Here is a 20432-nt window from a genome sequence, read left to right as displayed (position 1 = left end):
GTTGTGTGTGTGTGTGTATGTGTGTCTGGCACTCACTCTGTGGAAACTATCCAGCTGTGTAGGAGGATAGTAATGTTTGGCCAAGAAGGGAATACCATCTCTCTCTCTTCTCTCTCACACACTCACTCACTCACACACACAGCCACACGTGTGTATGCGCACGCACGCACACACACACACACACACACGCTGGGAGAGTGGGCTGCTACATTTGCAAATAGTATAATGCCAAGGGGACACACACACTGAGACACACACACACAGAATAAGCAACAGTGTCCTTCACACAGACCCTATGTTATTTTTTCCCCTTCTTTTTCCAACATATCTTTCCAACACAACTTTCAATTCAGCAAAAGTTTTATTTTATTGGTTTCTTTGACAAAACAAACAAAGACAAACTGTTCAGTTGAGAGGAACAGGCCTTCACCCTCCCCCCATGCCTGATATCCCTCCTCACTGTCACACAAGGAAACCCAGAACACGAACATGTGGATGCAAACGCTCAAGGCTTCTCTAATTTCAAACCAAAGGCCACGATGGGCAAACAAGGCAAGAACACAATGAAGACTAACACTGGACTAGGCTCAATCACTGAGCTTAGGCACACACACAGCGTCTTGCCCTCTCAGATCAAGTATATCACACAAAGAGAACTGGGTCTGGAAGCTTGAAAACAACATCAGTAAATAACTGCCATGCAATGTCTGCAACACGTTTCCGTCAATTCAATAACATGTAACAGGTGCCCGATTCCTTTTATTAGCATTTTAAACACTTACAGCCTCTCAAACTCAATTACTTATCTTTTAAAAGACTTATCGTTAGAGTCTTTGAGGGTTCAGGGCTGAAGAACTCTGCACATTGGCATCGACAGGAGAGTGCTGCAGTCCGTTGGATTTCATTCTCATATCTGAACTGAGCAGCATCTGGCATACTTTACACAGGCATTCACATACTTTAGCATCAGTTGTCAGTATTAAATATGTCCAGTAGATGGCACTATTTACCCTGAGATTCTTACAGTGAGTGTGTGAAACCACGTGATTTGACAGGAAACCATGGCAGATTTACACTACAGTAATTTTGCAGCAGTAATGCACTAGACAAATAGGCAAAGAAAAAGCACTAGGCAAAGATGCACTAGACAATCTTCTAACAATCTTCTAACTATCTAACAATCTTCAACAATCAAATCAGTAACAAAGCAGAAATTCTAGAGGAAAAGGTCTGCAATATGGTTGTCTTTCCAATGGAAATATCAGTGCCATGTTGACCTTTGTACCTCCAGAATCATTAAATTAAGTGGTATCAAAGTCTTTAGAGCAACGCCTAGTCACTTCTCAGCGTCAAGAGGAACATTATTTGTTAATAAAGTTGAAATAATTTCATACAACCTCTTTTTAGGTTATAATAATGCAAATGTGTCTTTTGGGCATGGAGGGGTAAATGATGATGATGAAACTTTATCCTATTTAACATTGTCATTTAATACACATCAGTGCAAGTTTGTAGATATCTTGTTTCTAGACATTCCACTTTCAACTTTAGATTACATTAGATGTTACATTAGATAGATGAGTTTAGACATTGTTATCTCTGATATTAGACATTGTTATCTCTGATATGAACAACGTCTGGCATGCTTAAAGCAGCACATAACAAGATTTGCTCTCGGGGTCCCCTTACAGTTAAGAAGCACAATAATAAACAATCTAAATATACATCTTTTTCAATAAAGTATGAACATAACTCTGTTAAAATATAGAGGGAATCCACTAACAGCAGTCTATATAGAGATCTCTGAATTTGTGTAGCATTGCAGCTATTCTGTTTTTGATTTCAGAGGGGAGAGGGGGCACCTACCCGCAGGGACGGATTGACGTGCACATGCATCCAGCGCGTCCCTCTTTGCTGTCGCTGTGCTGGTGCACAATTTCACACAATGAAAATGTAGTACATTATGTCATATATTATAACTCAGGCCCAATGAGAAATGAATTCCAGCAGCTGTTTTTATTATTAGCCTGTAATCTCCCTTTGCTGTCCAAACAGTCTACAGCAGGGGTTACCAACCTTTTTCATGAAACGGACCGGACAACAGTTGTCATATTTCTGACGGACCGGTAGCAGGGAAGCAGGGAATTCTTGCTGTGAAATACACCCTTTTAACACAGTTTGGAGGGGCCATACAAACTTTAACAGCAAGCAGGGCCTGTTTTCTGTCTGACTCAGGTGACGTGAACATTGGCTACCTGCATGATAAGGTTTTCACTTCACTGCTGCTTGACACCTTGCATGGAGACATATTTCACTTTAACAGTGGAGATGTTAGCAAAACTATAGCGTTTGGTAAATGGAGATGCAGATCATCTCCCTAATTAATTTCTTTGCGCAACAGCCCACATTTTGCGCTCACTCCAGCAAGACGAGTGAAATAAATGTAGGCCTATTTTCAATGTCATAGGCTATTTGCTTTGATATAAGCTACTGTTAGGCCTACAAGTCGCGATTTATTCAGCTATCCAATCGCTATGCTGTTTTCATGAACATTGCAGGAATCCACTAGCCTAGAAATCTAGACGAACCCTAGCGGCAGCAAATTACATTTGCATTTGCCTACATTTGCTGCCAGGGCTAGTCTAGCCACTCTCCGTTGGCTTGTGAGCTGGAAAAATTAAACTTCTATCAGACCAATCAAATCATCGTATAGGTTAGGCGGGCTTAACATAATGATTGATGGCAGAGTTGCAACAGTTGTATGTATGTTGCTAGACATACATACAACTGAGATGTATGTTGCTGTTGGCGAACAGTGTGACATGAGATAAGCTTTTTTTAAGTTGGCAACAGTTTGAACTAGCCAACTAGCTCCGCTGGTGGGAAAACAAATGGGACTCATAGCTGTCCTATTGCGTGCAGAGGAAATTTGAAAGACGACCGATTATCCTGCCCCTCGGACTGAGCACTGCGTGAGTGCCCAGACCCTACATTTTAATGTGGGTCTGGCTCGTCAGGCTATGGTGTTATGGAACCGCGGACCGAAAGAAAAATAAACGAAATGTTTTCCTGATCAATTAATATGTCTTAATTCATAAAATATAGAGGCATAACATTAGGTGGTAAGCTGTGAGTGATCATTCAATCTGTATGCGTGTTTGCGAAAGTGAAACTGACAAACTGAACAGCATGATGCAAACTTCTGGGTACTCAGATTACTCGTGGGTAATGAAGTGGATTCCTAGCCTGATGAGGATCATTAATGAAGTAGATCAGAGTACCGCATCATATGCCTACTCACTACTCTTCTAGAGGGACATTTTTTTGTTTTTAAAGTTGAAATATTTTCATGTGATCCTTGTTAGGTTATGGAAATGTAGGCCTATGTGTTTTGGACATGGAGCAAAAAAGAATAAGTGATTATGAAATCATTATGATCTAATACACATCAATGCAAGCTAGATATCTTGTTAATGTATATCAAGTATCTAGTTTTTAATGTTTACACACATTTTCAGAACTCTTCACACAATACCCATAATTGCTCACACAAAATGCATCAAATCTCCAGCCAAATGACACACAACATTCAAAATGTTATAAACACATATTTAAAACAAACATTCCCTTCACATTATAAACACTTTTGTCATAATATGATTTTGGACACAACATGTTCACACTGTTGCTCAAACCTAAAGCTCTATGTGTCTACGTATATTTCCATACAAGAGTTAAAGTCATCTACAGAGAGAAGTTGAAATACACAGTAAACATGTAAGCAATATTGAAATCAAACATAGTGATTTTTCCAAAAAAATTGGCATTGTGAATATAGTATTTTACAGTCAACAAGAGAAAAGGAACCAAAATACAATGACCAACAGATGTACATGGGCTTTTGAAAAAGCTGATTTGGCCAAAGACATAAATTAATGTATTTCCAAAGAATGAAATTGCATACTACTATCAAATTACTTTTTTGCTTTTTCCAAAGAAAATATATTATTGTGTGTGTGTGTGTGTGTGTGTATATGTGTGTGAGAGAGAGAGTTGGGGGCAGTTGGGCTTGTGTATTCATAGGCCTATAGACCCTTTCAACTGCAGAAACAAATGTACATTACCAAGGTATTTCCAGAGACACAGAGAACAGCATTGAGCTAATGGTCAATGTTCTAAAGAATGTCATAGAACATTGAGCTAAATTAATTTTCATTTCAAAGTATCTGCATTGGTTCTGAACATTTCAAAAGGAAATATGCAATAAACCATAACTGGTTCCAAAGTCTGTACTGCACTGTGGTTATATCAAATATCAAGTCGCTTGTATGCAGAGGAATGTAAAACAGACATGTTGATTTGAATTTAAACAATTGGTTGTTTTATTTATTTATTTTTTTATTTTAAGAATTTGTTTGGTATTTCCTTCATAAGATTTATCATCATGAAATGGGTCAACTGGCCATAGGTCAAAACACAGTAATGCAGTGAGTTAATCAAGTCGTATCTTTACATAACCCCATGTTAATTTCCTGAAACATAGCCTACAATTATGTTTGTTTCCCATTTACAGATTCCGCACTGTGATCAAGGTTTTTTGGGTGCTGAAATGGCAGGAGGAAGACAATGCATTTGACAAAAAAGTTGGTGGATTACAGGTAAGCGACACCAGGCACGTGACTGAAGAGTTCCCTTCACAGAGTGTAAGCTGTAAAAGTTACCATCCACTAGAATCAATGGACCGGCTACATCAGATGTTATAGTGGCGCTAATTTTTACAAAATATAAGGAGATAAATCATAAACTAAATTTGTTTTATGTAGAAAATAAATGCCATCCACGAGTTCTGTTTTGGAGCCAACAAACATGTCTGAGCATGTGTGACTCACATCGGGCAGCGACAAGGGACGTGGTTTGGGGTGGAAGGGGGTGTCTCACTTAGATGACGTTACTGGGATGGAGTCGTATTAAGATTATGTCACTGAGATGGTGTAAGGATGCAAAGAAGGCAGAGGCGAGTTCAAAATCGAAATGTTTTGCAGTTTTGCTACAGTTTCTTGATTGAATGCCATGTTTTGTTAGCCTGACGAGCCAGACCCACATTAAAATGTAGGGTCTGGGCACTCACCGTTCAAACTTTTGCCAACTTAAAAAAAGCTTCACTCGTGTCACACTGTTCGCCAACAGCAACATCCATCTTCTTTGTTTTCAAGTAGCAGGGAATTCAAGCCAAACCGTTGCAACCAGGCCCGGAGTGGGTAATCGGGAGATTCGGGAGAATTCCCGGTGGGCCGCTTCACTTTTGGGCCGGTCGAGGGAAAAATATTGACATTTGCCACGTTAGTCTTAGATCTTCTCTTAAAGTAGGCTACACACATTCCACATTCTATGCCTAACATTGCAGCCTCTGCATGGGTTGTAGCCTACCATGTGAGGGAGTTCTCCCCTCCCAAGAAGAGTTGGTTGGGTCCATATAGGCCGTCTTTTCCCAAAAAGTTTTCTCAGATACCATAGCCCGGCCAGCCATACCGTAGCGAATAAGCGTCAGGGAGGATGGATGGTAGAAAGTGGCCAGGAGGGACTGAAAAGGCCAGGTAAAAAAGACGAAAAACATTGGAGGGAAATTCTGCAAAATGTGCCAAGCTTCCAGATTTTTTTGAAGAGGACAGACATAAGTGGCAACTGGTAAAGAGAGATCGCCTATGCAATGATTATTAGCGGAGTAATTATTGGGCTATTGGCCGTTGTAGCGTTGTCAACCTATTCTCAAGCAACATATTAATTAAAATATTAGCCAATTTCGTATCATCCAATATGGCGATTCATAGACTTTGCAAATATTATGCAAATATTGATAACAAAACTCAAGCTTGACCTGTGTATGCAGTAAAAAAAAAAAGTAGCCTGAGGAGCAGATCAGCCAGTCCCCCACTGAAAATGATGAGCCCGAAATTAGCTATGACTATAAGTAGAGGATAATAGAGTAAACCATATGAATTAAAGTTATTTAATGTAAGAAATATGACAGTACAGACCATAGACTGTATAGAATGCTTTATTTCTTTCTTTCTGTTTTTGTTAACATATCAACCTATCATTGTGGAATAATGAAATATCTTTTGTTAACTTCTCAGTTTAAGTGCATTATTTATAACCTTTACACATTGTTGAATCATATTACTAATAAAAACTACAGGATAGTAAGAGCTGAACTGTTGCTTTATTTATCCAATTTCCACCACCATGGAAAAAGTGGGCCGGTCTTGAGCCTGAAACTCCCGGGCTGAAAAGTGGCCCCACTCCGGCCCTGGTTGCAACTCATTGCAACTGCCATCAATCATTATGTTAAGCCCGCCTAACGACTCTATACACGATTTGATTGGCCTGATTTCACAAGCCTACGGAGAGTTTCTAGGGTGTGTCTAGATTTCTAGGCTAATGTTTTGTCATAACAAATGAAAGATCAGAATGAAAAGTTGAAAAGAAAAGGAATTTTGCATTCACACAGATTTCATCAGTCAGAAAATAAAGCCTTCTTGTGAATCACTGTTTGAGTTGAATCATTTTGTCCATGTTGAAGTTAAACTTAACACAATATGAAGTGTTCCAATGTTGGCATGTGTTTCGAAAAGTAAGACTTGAGGAAGACTTTTCAAAGTGTCTGTTTTCTTTCAAATACCAATGCCACTGCAACAATGATCAAACCACTAGGTGCAATAAAATAAATGGTTCCAAAGTCTAAGTACTGCGCTGCAGTTCAAAACTACTAATACTCATATAAGTTCGGAGCGACGAGGAACACCAAAAAAGGATTACTTTAGATTAATAATTTTTCATTTTGAATGTGAAATAGTCAAATAGAGTAAAATGAGAAGGGGTGAGTCAATAACTCTTAATTTTATACAATCTCAACAAAATGTTGCAATGCTCAATTGGTTTATCTGTAGTTATTCTCTGCTAACAGATCATAACAAAAGCACATTTTCTGTTGGTCAGTTTTTTCTGACAAATATGGCAATGTAAGAGTATATACCACATTTACAAAGTTAAGGCTCAAATGTTTAAACATTTTTTTGGTTTGGTGTTTAGCATAATTCAGCTAAACAGTCATTAAGAAAGAACAATGGCATCTGAGAGAGACAAACAGAGGACTGCATCTATGCCTGCAGGTCTGTTTGAAATTGACTTTATCCTTAGTAATCCAAACTGTCATATCTAAAGTTCATAAATAACTTAATGTCCATAATGATGGACTGTTTTGCCTTGTATGATTTGCCTGCAATATAATCTGGACAGAAATTGAATGTTTAACTCCTTATTTGGTGATGTTCTGGTTAGCTCACATGCAATATGAACTTTCTATTTTTTATATTAGTATAAATACAGTATAAGTTAGATATAAGGATTTTGCATTTGTCAGGCTAGTTTATTTGGCTTTAAAGCTCCTCTGTACTCATACATTATCCCACAATGATGTTTCATTATTTTTAAACAATGTATATTGACAAGAAGGGGACCTGCCACTCCTTCAAGTAGGTGAATCCTTTTTTAAAACAGTTTTTCTGTTTGTGTCTCCACAGTGTGTGAGCGGAGGATTGTGCTGCTGGGCAAAACTGGGTTAGGAAAGAGTGCCTCAGGAAACACCATCCTGGGGAGAAAAGTGTTTGAATCAGAGTTCTCATTTGAATCTGTGACTCAAGTGTGTGCTACAGAGTTGAAACACACAAACAACATACTAGTTAGTGTTACCGATACTCCAGGGTTATTTGATACCGGAAAGTCTAATGAAGAGCTGAAAGTTGAGATAGAAAGGTGTTTTCAGTTGTCCAAACCTGGGCCTCATGTCTTCCTGCTGGTGATCAGTTTAGATGTGATATTCACAGAGGAGGAGAGGAAAGCAGTGAAGTGGATCCAGGACAACCTTGGCACAGAAGCATTAATACATTTTACCATAGTGCTCTTCACCCATGGAGATGTGCTGGAGGGGAAAAAAGTGGAGGATTTTGTAGGTAAAAGTGATGCTCTCTCATCTATTGTGGAACAATGTCAGGGTAGATATCATGTTTTTATCAATGTGAGGAAAGACCAGAATCAGGTCCCGGAGCTCCTGAAGAAGATAGAGGACATGGTACAGAGGAATCAGAGCACTCGAGGGGGATACTACACTGGTGAGATGTATGAGGAGGCTCAGAGAGCAATCAGACAACATGGCCTACGGGAGAGGAGCAGGACAAAGAGTGGACCCTCTACTCCCTTATGTAATGAACCGGAGAGTTTTACAGAAGAAAGGAGCAAGAGACAGAAAGATGAGAAAGAGCTACAGGAGGAGATAAAGAAGGAAAAGGCTTTTGAGGAAAAAGCAAGGGAGGAGAAGAGGATGAGAGAGGAAGCAGACAGGAAGGCCAAGGAAGAGAGAAAGAAAAGACAAAATGCACAGAAAGAGGCAGATGAGAAAAGAAGGAGGAGAACAGAGGAAGAGAAGGTTATTAAAAAAACAGCAGTAGAGAGAGAGGAAAAGAGAAAGAGTCAGAGGAGGAGATAAAGAAGAGAAAGCAAGGGAGGAGAAGAGGATGAGAGAGGAAGCAGAGAGGGAGGGAGCAGAAGAGAGAAAGAAAAGAGAAAAAGTTGGAGGAGGAGATAAAGAAGGCATTAGAATTTGAAGAGAAAGCAAAGCAGGAGAAGAGGTTGAGAGAGGAAGCAGAGAGGGAGGGAGCAGAAGAGAGAAAGAAAAGAGAAAAAGTTGGAGGAGGAGATAAAGAAGGCATTAGAATTTGAAGAGAAAGCAAAGCAGGAGAAGAGGTTGAGAGAGGAAGCAGAGAGGGAGGGAGCAGAAGATAGAACGAAAAGAGAAAAAGTACAGTATAAGGAGGCTCAGAAGTGAAAGATCAGACAACTTGGTCTACAGGACAGGAGCTGGACAAAGAGTGGACCCTCTTACTTGCTCACAGAGTAGGATTACAGAAGAAAGCTTGAGAAAGAGCTACAGGAGGAGAAGAAGGTAAAAGCTGTTGAGGAAAAAGCAAATCAGGAGAAGAAGATGAACGAGGCAGCAGAGAGGGAGGAGATTAAGTATGGAGGGAGATACTACACAGAGGCTTAGAGAAAGATCAGTAATCAGGAAACATGGTCTACAGGAGAGGAGATGGACATAAAGTAGACCCTCTACTTCTGCAAGTCAGACAGGAGAAAATATAAGTAAGCAGGGAGAGGGAATGCCAAGGAACATGTAAATAATCTAAATGGAATAAGTATAAGTATATATACTCTTTTGATTCCGTGAGGGAAATTTGGTCTCTGCATTTATCCCAATCCGTGAATTAGTGAAACACACTCAGCACACAGTGAACAGAACCACACACTAATCCCGGCGCAGTGAGCTGCCTGCAACAACAGCAGCGCTCGGGGAGCAGTGAGGAGTTAGGTGCCTTGCTCAAGGGCACTTCAGCCGTGCCTACTGGTCGGGGTTCGAACCGGCAACCCTCCGGTTACAGTAGGCCACGGCTGCCCTCAATGGATGGAAGATGAAAAGACCACAGAGAGAAAACATGGTGAGAAAAAGGGCCCAGTAGAGAGACGTAATGAAAAAAAGCACTTTGCAGACAATGGACAAATTATGAAATGAAGGGTCACCGGAAACAAGTCGTACAACATTGTGAACAACAGAAATTGAAGGCAATGTAGAAGAGAGGAAGAGCAGGAGAAAAGAGTGGGGATAGGAGGTGAAGGAAAGGGATAGGGAGAGGAAGAGATAGTGGACCTGGAGGAGTGTGTGAACAAAAACAAGGACCACATGGGGCGGTGGTAGTATAGTGGTTAAGGAGCTGGGCTAGCGTGCAGTAGCCTGAAAGTTGTCGGTTCAATTCCCGGCTTCCACCGTTGTGCCCTTGAGCAAGTTGCTCCGGGGACAATGTGATCCCTTGTAATATAGCTGACATACAGTATGTAAGTCACTTTGGTCAAGAAGTGTCTGCTAAATGTAATGTAAAAAATACTGTATGTATCAGATTGGATTTGAGTAACATTGGTTGTAAGGACATGTTCAAATTTATTCAGGGTTTTTGAAAGGATGCTTCGGGATTTTTTACAGTTTTCTCAATTGTTTACAAACAAAAACTGATACTTGAGACACAATGACCACAACATGCAACTCATGCACCAACCCTCTGAACAAATTATGCAAAACTACAAGCACAATTCCTGCTTTACACTCAAATTGCATTTCTAAAATACACTTTTTTTCACAACACTACACACAATTCTCTGCATTTGGCACAATTTTCACGAAGAACATATCTTGTTTTCACAAGGAACACACTGCTATTCAAATTCTAAAGTTAACTGCCCTACTATGCACACTGACTCATCAAATGGGCAAACACCTGTCACACAGTTTTACAGTGAGCGATCAGAGCTTTAGTATAATGCTTGTGATGTGGGTGAGGTGCTGTGGGCAGACCCAGAAGAGAGGATGCTGTTTATTTTTTTTACTGTAACTGTATACAGTACATTCTGCTGTTGTTTTGTATGTAGACCACTGTATGTGCAAATTTATGTTGGTTGGGATGTACACTGTACATTGTTTTTATGGGGAAAAATAAAATATATTTGTTACAGTGTATTTGTGTGTTATGAGTAGCCTATAAAACTCTAACCGTCAGTACAGTGCCAAAGTCCGATAGGAAGTTATTGCAGGATGTGCCACCAATGTAGTGTTGTATTGTATTTATTTATTTATTTATTAACCCTTACAAAAATTAAATGTTTGTGGCAGATTTGCAGCAAACCTGTGGGCGATTTGGGGGAAACAAAGTTCTAGTTCTAGTTTAAAGTTCTAGTTCACTAGAAAATATTGAAAGAAGTTTTCCAATGTTGGCCACTAGAGGCAAACTTCCAGCAATGTTCTCGCAACAATGAGAAGTTTGCCACTAGTGGCAAATGTGTTTGCCAGTGATTTGTCACTCCACTTATCCAATAATAGCAAACGTCCAGTGAACTTCTGAACGTTTGCTATTATTGGCTAATTATCTGTGACAAATCTAATTTGCATATTACATTGCTGCAAATTTGATGCAACATTGCCACAAGTTAACTGCAACTGTTTGCCAGAAACCTAATTTGCATGTGAAAAAATGATCTTGCTGCAAATTTGCAGCAACTGTTCACCAGAAACCTGAAATTTCAGTAAAGGTATTTATTTATTTATTTATTCCATTAGCCATTTTACACAAGAGCAGTGTTGTACTGTCTTCCCTCACTGTAGTACCTCTCACACTGTTATTGCAGTGACAAAGTCCAACAGTAATCCATTACAGGGAGTGAGACGCTAGAAGTTGCTTTTCAAAATTGTTGCCGCCTGGAGTGTGGAGTAAAATTGTGTTTGTTATGTGTTATTGCCTTTAAACATTACTTCAGTTTGAATATCTTATAGACAAAGAGATATACTGTTATGGGGTAAGTGCATAGATTTATTGATCATCGATCAAATCTCACAGTCTTTTGTTGTCGACATTTTACTTGTATGCCATAAATTATGTGGCTGGCTGTTTTTGAGCTTTCCATATTTTTGGTATTTAGACGCATAGCATTGTTTGATGTGGTTGTGTTGTATATTCTGTTGATCAAGGATATGTCCTTGCACGTGACCTCTATCATGCAGCTCTGGAAAAACTGAAGAGACCAATGCACATTTTACTGATGTCATCCTATGGTTGCCGAGTGACATTTGAATGAGTTTATGGTCATATTCAAAATTAAGATACCACTGCAATAGCTATAAAACAGCATTGTTTTACTTTGAGTTTTAAGTCTAGATTTACATGTTTAAATTTAGCTTGATTTTCCAAAAAATGTGTGTGTTTTACATAAAGGAAGTGAATTCTGTATATAGTTCTTTGATGGAAGCTTGTTTATGGCCATGAATAATAATTAACCGTAGTCACCAAGACAGCTTAAGGTAAATGGCTTGCAATTGTATGAGGATGATTTATGCATGTGTCATATTCTTTAAAAAGTGTGGTTGTTATTAGATGTTAGTTATTAGATTTGTTTGAAATAATAATGTACAATATTTTGGGCAGTTTTTGCATTGATAAAACATAAGTTCTAACCTCTCTTGAATCAGTTTTCCAACTTCTTCCAACTTCCTTTTCTCAACATTCTCTTAACATTAGCTTTGCATAAATTATTCTCATCAACATATAAAGGTCAAACCTGTACTGTCTCACATTTCATTTTAAGGCTTAGCCTTGCATTATCAATGCTGTGGAAAATAGGATAAAGATCATCACTGAGGTAGGCAGACAGAAAATGTGATGACATGAGTTGAAATAGGGACAGGATTGCACCTGGCCATTTTGGATTGATTTGATGGTTATCTCTAATGTGTGAGGTGGAAGTGCTATTGACCAGGAATCAAAAGGAAAGCAGTCCTTAGGGACAGAATGTAATTTTGCGAACGAGTTAAAACATAGCAAACAAAATACAAACGCACAGAAGAGTTCAGCACATGCACTTCTCACAGAATGGACAGATAGTGTGAGTGTTGTGAAGGGCAATTTGGTGAATTGTGTTATCAATACTTTGATATTTTTCCCTACAGGAGGCTTTGTTTTATTAAAGCAGCCTTGAATTTATGAACATCTATTCATGATACATCTCAAATATTATCAATGTTGTTTTTTTCCCTCCAAACACAGCACATATCACCCCTTCTGATTTATCCGGACACCACTTGGTAGCCGACAATCATCAACTGAACCAACCAACAAAATGATGGAACATGGTAAGTCATTAGATCTTGGTTTTGACTGTAAATAGGTTTGGTTGTAGATTGGCCACTGTATGAAATCCCCTACCTATCACACTAGGAATTTATCATCTCTCATCTGTATATTTGAAGAACACTCCAGGTTTCAGTCTCTTCATTATGTAAATAAATATGGTAACACTTTATATTAAGACACACATATTCACCATTAATTAGCTGCTTACTAACACGTATATTAGTAGCATACTAGCCATTTGTTAGTCATTATATGTCACAAATTATGACCGCCGTGCAGCAGATTTTTTTATTTTTATTTTTCGCATGTCCAAATTTAAGTCAAGGATTCCCGGGACACTGAAAGACCGGGGTACACGAAACTTGGTGGGCATGTAACCCCACATGGATAGCATGGAACCACCTTTTTCGTTTTGATTCTAGAAGCCCCCCAAGGGACTGGACCCCCGAAAAGGAGGGTAGGGCAGACACAGTTTCTGTGAATATCTCGAGAACCGTAGGGTTTAGGAGGACAAATCATTTTTGTATGTTGATCTCAAAGGGCCATGTCAACCCATTCCATAACCACTCATTTCATGTATAGCCACCTAGTTAAACACAAAAAAGTAAAAATGAGGTGTTGTAATCGCAGGTATCTGTGGACCCAACATAGTCAAACTTCACGAAATTGGAAGTGTAGATCATTATGACACCCCCTGAATGCACGCCATGTTTTGTGGAATTCGCTCATGGGGCATACAAGCACATGCACATGCACATGCACATGCACATGCACATGCACATGCACATGCACATGCACATGCACATGCACATGCACATGCACATGCACATGCACATGCACATGCACATGCACATGCACACACACAGGCACATAAACAGGCAAACATACAAGCACATGCACATGCACATGCACATGCACATGCACATGCACATGCACATGCACATGCACATGCACATGCACATGCACATGCACATGCACATGCACATGCACATGCACATGCACATGCACATGCACACACACAGGCACATAAACAGGCAAACATACAAGCACATGCACATGCACACACACAGGCACATAAACAGGCAAACATACAAGCACATGCACATGCACATGCACATGCACACACACAGGCACATAAACAGGCAAACATACAAGCACATGCACATGCACATGCACATGCACATGCACATGCACATGCACATGCACATGCACATGCACATGCACATGCACACACACAGGCACATAAACAGGCAAACATACAAGCACATGCACATGCACATGCACATGCACATGCACATGCACATGCACATGCACATGCACATGCACATGCACATGCACATGCACATGCACACACACAGGCACATAAACAGGCAAACATACAAGCACATGCACATGCACATGCACATGCACATGCACATGCACATGCACATGCACATGCACATGCACATGCACATGCACATGCACATGCACACACACAGGCACATAAACAGGCAAACATACAAGCACATGCACATGCACACACACAGGCACATAAACAGGCAAACATACAAGCACATGCACATGCACATGCACATGCACATGCACATGCACATGCACATGCACATGCACATGCACATGCACATGCACACACACAGGCACATAAACAGGCAAACATACAAGCACATGCACATGCACATGCACATGCACATGCACATGCACATGCACATGCACATGCACATGCACATGCACATGCACATGCACATGCACATGCACATGCACATGCACATGCACATGCACATGCACATGCACATGCACACACACAGGCACATAAACAGGCAAACATACAAGCACATGCACATGCACATGCACATGCACATGCACATGCACACACACAGGCACATAAACAGGCAAACATACAAGCACATGCACATGCACATGCACATGCACATGCACATGCACATGCACATGCACATGCACATGCACATGCACATGCACATGCACATGCACATGCACACACACAGGCACATAAACAGGCAAACATACAAGCACATGCACATGCACATGCACATGCACATGCACATGCACATGCACATGCACATGCACATGCACATGCACACACACAGGCACATAAACAGGCAAACATACAAGCACATGCACATGCACATGCACACACACAGGCACATAAACAGGCAAACATACAAGCACATGCACATGCACATGCACATGCACACACACAGGCACATAAACAGGCAAACATACAAGCACATGCACATGCACATGCACATGCACATGCACATGCACATGCACATGCACACACACAGGCACATAAACAGGCAAACATACAAGCACATGCACATGCACATGCACATGCACATGCACATGCACATGCACATGCACATGCACATGCACACACACAGGCACATAAACAGGCAAACATACAAGCACATGCACATGCACATGCACACACACAGGCACATAAACAGGCAAACATACAAGCACATGCACATGCACATGCACACACACAGGCACATAAACAGGCAAACATACAAGCACATGCACATGCACATGCACACACACAGGCACATAAACAGGCAAACATACAAGCACATGCACATGCACATGCACATGCACATGCACATGCACCCCGAATGAGGGTGGGTAGACACAGCTCTTTCAGAATATCTTGAGTAACTGTGAGGGCCTAGGGATGACAAATGTTTTGCATAAGCCTATTCTCCAGGGGTCATGTGTAAACTCCATTCGATATGCACACATGTGCATAAACAGTTACACACGCACACACATACATTCACAGTAATCCTATGTATGACACATACTCACACAGTAGACATATATACGCATGCATGCACATGCACACACACAGGCACATAAACAGGCAAACATACAAGCACATGCACATGCACATGCACACACACACACACCCACACACACATAAACATAAACATGTATACGCACACATGCACACAATTCAAGAATTTCTCAGAATTATGAACAGGCAAGATGGGGGTGGGGTTGTATAAAATGTATATTACATGTGAAATCTATGAACTAATCATGTTTTGGTACTTGTTGTCTAGCAGATGCAGTGAGAATTGAGTGTGCATAATGCAATTCAGTGACATCTAGTTAAATAACTTGTTCATATGAATTATGACTTAAATATGCATGGCTCAGTATGGGGCTTGTAAGGTGGTAGTACCACAAGAACAGTTATTCACTCCTAATAATACTTATCAAAGATGCTCTTTTCAAATGGAACTAGACACTAAACCACAAGTGGTAATAGTGTACAAATAACTCATAATTAAGTCTTGTAATGCAGAATATGTTCCCTATTCCAAAGTTGGGTCTAAAATCGATTTTTGTATTGGTGCTAACTTGGCTGTCTGCTTCTTGTGTGCTGCTGCAATACACTTGTGTATACACAAGTGTGAATATGAGGCAACTGTAGTTTAGGGAACACATGGGGGCTAATAACACATGGGGTTAATAACACATGGGGGCTAATAACACATGGGGGTTAATAACACATGGGGGTTAATAACACATGGGGATTAATAACACATGGGGGCTAATAACACATGGGGATTAATAACACATGGGGATTAATAACACATGGGGATTAATAACACATGGGGTTAATAACACATGGGGGCTAATAACACATGGGGATTAATAACACATGGGGTTAATAACACATGGGGGCTAAAAACACATGGGGATTAATAACACATGGGGGTTAATAACACATGGGGGTTAATAAGTGCCAAATTAATTGTGAATTAAATGTGAACAAAGACCCAACTTTAGAATAGGGAACACATGGGGGTTAATAAGTGCCAAATTAATTGTGAATTAAATGTGAACAAAGACCCAACTTTGGAATAGGGAACATAGGCGTGCATACATAGACACTAGGTGGTTCTAAAGCACTAGGAAGTTTGCCCTTTATCAACGAAAATGCCCTTTTGAAACTTGTTTTTTTTTATTATTATTAATATTATTAAGATTTTACTGAGGTCGGTTTTGAAATGATCTTTTGAAAACCTGAGCCATTAAAAACGACTGAAACAATGCCCCGAAATTAGCCACCTCCTTGCGCACACCCGACCAGCCTATCTCTCTTCCTTTGTCACGTGAACTTGCGGGGTTGCACACAGGGCACGCCAGATGCGCAGCACCATAGCAGTTCAGTAAGCGTCTTCAGATAGCAGGCATGGTCGCTGACAGGCTGCTTCTCCCGTGCCCCATCAGCCATATAACATACAGATTAAGCAAAATCTTGTTTGCCCTCTAAGCCCAACATGTAATAATTTTGTTGTGCAGAAAAATGTCTCATTCAGCACCAAACAAGCATTTTTGCCGACTGGTCACCTGATAAACTAGTTAGATGAAGCTAGATAAAGTTTTACGCTGTAGCCCAAATCAATGACAGATTACGTGACGACCACATACAAATAATTTCGGTAGATTTTGCAAATGTATGTGTTAAGAAGAACGTTTTCTGTTGTATATGTTTTGTTAGGCAACATGTGCATAGAACACATTCATTTGTGACAGAAGAAACGGGAAGTTCCCCATTACCTGTGAAAAATGCCCATCTGCATCTGCATTCATGTAATGGTAACAGTCAGTAGCCCACTATAACTCCTTCTCGTACTGTTTGGTCTCTTTATTGTCTTACAGATCAAGTAAAATCGTACAGTTTGCCCTCTAAGCCCAACGTGTAATCAATTTGTTGTGCAGTAAAATGTATCATACAGCATCAAACAACTAAGCATTTTTAGCCGACTGGTCACCTGATAAAGTTTTACGCTGTAGCCCAAGTCAATGACAGATAACGTGAGGACGACCACATAGGCTACAAATAATTTCGGTAGAGTTTGCAATTGCAAATCTATGTGTTAAGACGAACGTTTTCTGTTGTATAGGTTTTGTTAGGCAACATAAATTAACACATTTTGGTCTCTTTATTGTCTTAATTGTATATTGATTCACTAATTGCAGCACAAGTCAAATTTCATTCAACATGTGCGTGTAAATTTTTTTTATAATTAAGTGTTCCACGTGCGCTAAAAACTGCCCCCCAAAATGTCTGTGCACGCCACTGATCATAATCTTGTAAAGGGTGAAAAGAGGTCATTTTTTATTGTCTGTGCTCTGTATTAAACGCCCATATGTCTTGATTCTTTCTCTGAAGGAAGAAAACGTCAAGTGACTTTAAGTGTGGGGTGTTTGGGTGGGTAGTTTTTTTTATTTTTTATCTTTTTTTTTAAAGTGTACTGTTTTTTTTTTTCAATGTCTCTTCAGTTCGTGAATTGAGGATTGTGATGGTGGGCAAAACTGGGTCTGGAAAGAGTGCTTCAGCCAACACCATCCTTGGGCAGGAAACCTTCAAAGTGGAGCTGTCACCACAGTCTGTGACTGAAACCTGCGCACAAGAGTCTGGAAAAGTGTCCGGCATAAGAGTGAAAGTGGTGGACACACCAGGACTCTTTGGCACAGACACGGTGTCCGATGTGGTGAAAAGGCAAATAGAGAAATGTGTCGATATGACCTCTCCTGGGCCTCACGCCTTCCTGCTGGTGATCAGACTGGGGGTTAGGTTCACCGATGAGGGAAAGAATGCAGTAATGTGGATCAAAGAAAACTTTGGGGCCAGAGCTTTGAAGTACACTATAGTCTTGTTTACCTATGGAGATATACTAAAGGGAAAATCGATAGATCCTTTCCTCAGTAAAAGTCCCAATATTCAGTCCCTCCTTAATTCTTGTGAGAAAAGATACCACACGTTTAACAATAAAGAGAAAAATGACGAGAGTCAGGTTACTTCTCTTCTGGAGAAGATCCAGGCCATGGTGAAGGAGAACAGGGGAGAATATTACACCAACAAGATGTATCAGGATGCTCAAGAGAAGCTTAGAGAGGAGGTCAGCGAGGAGAGAGAGAAAAGACAAGAAGCAGAGAGGAAGAGAGACGAGGCAGAGAAAAAAGCCAAGGAGGAGAGGAAACAGGCTAAAAAGGAAAGAGAAAATGCAGAATGTCAAAAGAAAGAGAAAATTTGCATCAAAAGGAAGGCAGAGGAGGAGATTAGTGATGTGAAAAAGAAGCTGAAGGGGGAAGTGTCTGAGCTGAAAACTGCCTCTAAGTGGGGTGGGTTAGCAGGACTCTGTTTACTCACAGGAGGGCTGGTAATAGGAGCTGCTGGGGCAGCTGTGGCGGCAGGGGCAGCTGTGGCCGGTGCTGGGGCAGCAACACTGGCAGGAGCAGCCATGTTGGGGGTGAAAGCTGGAGCGGTGGACAGAGACATGACCGAGACTGCTATGAAAACAGAGATGTGGAAGGAGAACAAGTAGTGTCAAAGTGTTTTGTCATAACTGTCTCCAGATGTATACGTATATGTAAGGGATAACGGCCGCCGAGGTGTCCTGTTATATGGAATTAATGGACGAGGGCGTGGGGCAAAAAACTCCCCGACACACAGCCCGAGTCCATTAATTCTGTATAACAGGACACACCTCGAAGGCCGTTATCCCGCTTATTACCCGGTTGCCACTGTAAAGCCATGCCTTTATAGCAGCGATATAACAGCGATAGCGTGGACAGTCAACTTGTTTACAGTTGATTCCATTGTTGCAAAGCCTGCCTCCAGGCTCAACCATCGTCCTACTCTGGTTGTTATAGTTACCATTCATAAGCATTGATATGGAACGGCGATAAAACGTTTTTTACCAGATCTACTTCATAGGTGTCCTGTTATTCAGGATTAAAAGCCACCCTGCCAGCCAATCAGAAGAGAGTATTTCTTCTCTCCGGGTGATAAATAATTTTATTTTTGTCAAACCTGTAATGTTACTGTAATTGATGTAACTGTAATTGATTACACAGCTCTGTCAAATCATGTCCAAGTAGTAATCAATAAAGTTTAACCACAAAAAAAATATGCCCATGTCATTAATGCATAAATACAATAAAGCCTCTGAAAAGCTAGTGGTAAAATCAGCAACTAGTTCTGTTCCGACCCCACTGTTACTATCCATCTACCTCAGTAGAGTACATTAGGAGAACAAGCATGGCCATAGGGACAGGTATAGCAGATGTGGCAACATGTGAGGAGACTTTAGAGATGAGTTGGAAAAATAACAAGGGCCTGAGTTTGAGAACAGAATCTCCCAGCGGGAAGCTATGTCAAGGCAGGGACTCTTTTAGGGACAAGACCTCTACAGTGAAGTGAATTTTACGCAATACACAAATCACATGCCCACCAAGTTTTGTGTACCCCGGTCTTTCAGTGTCCCAGTAATCCTTGACGGAAATTTGGCCATGCGAAAAAAAGAAAATAAAAAAAAAGTGGCTACCATTGTTAAATATCAATATAATTAAATTACATCAGTACCTTATTGTTTAGTGATATGTTCTTTTCATACATTTTAACTTTTCATACATTTGTAAAACTCACACAGTCATAGACCCCAAAATGCATATCATTGAGATACCGTGCACACCAACTCTACTCCCACCCAGGTGGGTGCTACACATTGGTGGTGGTTACTAGTGAGGTCCCCCCATCCATGTGATGCGCTTTGAGTATCGATAAAAAAGCGCTATATAAATGTAATGTGTTGTTGTTGTTGTTGTTACTCTTCCTCT

At 40.5% G+C, this 20432-nt stretch overlaps 2 protein-coding genes across 2 annotated transcripts; both read left to right on the top strand.

The window, feature by feature from the left end:
* The first annotated feature begins 6783 nt into the window (after window positions 1-6783).
* Window positions 6784-9100, top strand: LOC125298249 (GTPase IMAP family member 7-like). Its single transcript, XM_048248952.1, has 4 exons — window positions 6784-6877; window positions 7090-7169; window positions 7581-8443; window positions 8954-9100. The coding sequence occupies exons 2-4, from the start codon at window positions 7124-7126 to the stop codon at window positions 9098-9100; spliced, it is 1056 nt and encodes a 351-aa protein (XP_048104909.1). The 5' UTR covers window positions 6784-6877; window positions 7090-7123.
* A 2241-nt stretch (window positions 9101-11341) lies between these two features.
* On the top strand, window positions 11342-19460 carry LOC125298459 (GTPase IMAP family member 9-like). The gene is made up of 3 exons (XM_048249209.1): window positions 11342-11451; window positions 12696-12781; window positions 18093-19460. Exons 2-3 carry the CDS (start codon window positions 12769-12771, stop codon window positions 19136-19138), a joined length of 1059 nt encoding a protein of 352 aa, XP_048105166.1. The 5' UTR covers window positions 11342-11451; window positions 12696-12768; the 3' UTR covers window positions 19139-19460.
* Window positions 19461-20432: the final 972 nt, after the last annotated feature.

This window comes from Alosa alosa, chromosome 7 (assembly GCF_017589495.1).
Source record: "Alosa alosa isolate M-15738 ecotype Scorff River chromosome 7, AALO_Geno_1.1, whole genome shotgun sequence".
NCBI classification, from domain to species: Eukaryota; Metazoa; Chordata; class Actinopteri; order Clupeiformes; family Clupeidae; genus Alosa; species Alosa alosa.
Note: the sequence above shows the minus strand (reverse complement) of the source record. Positions and strands in the feature narration are given on the sequence as shown.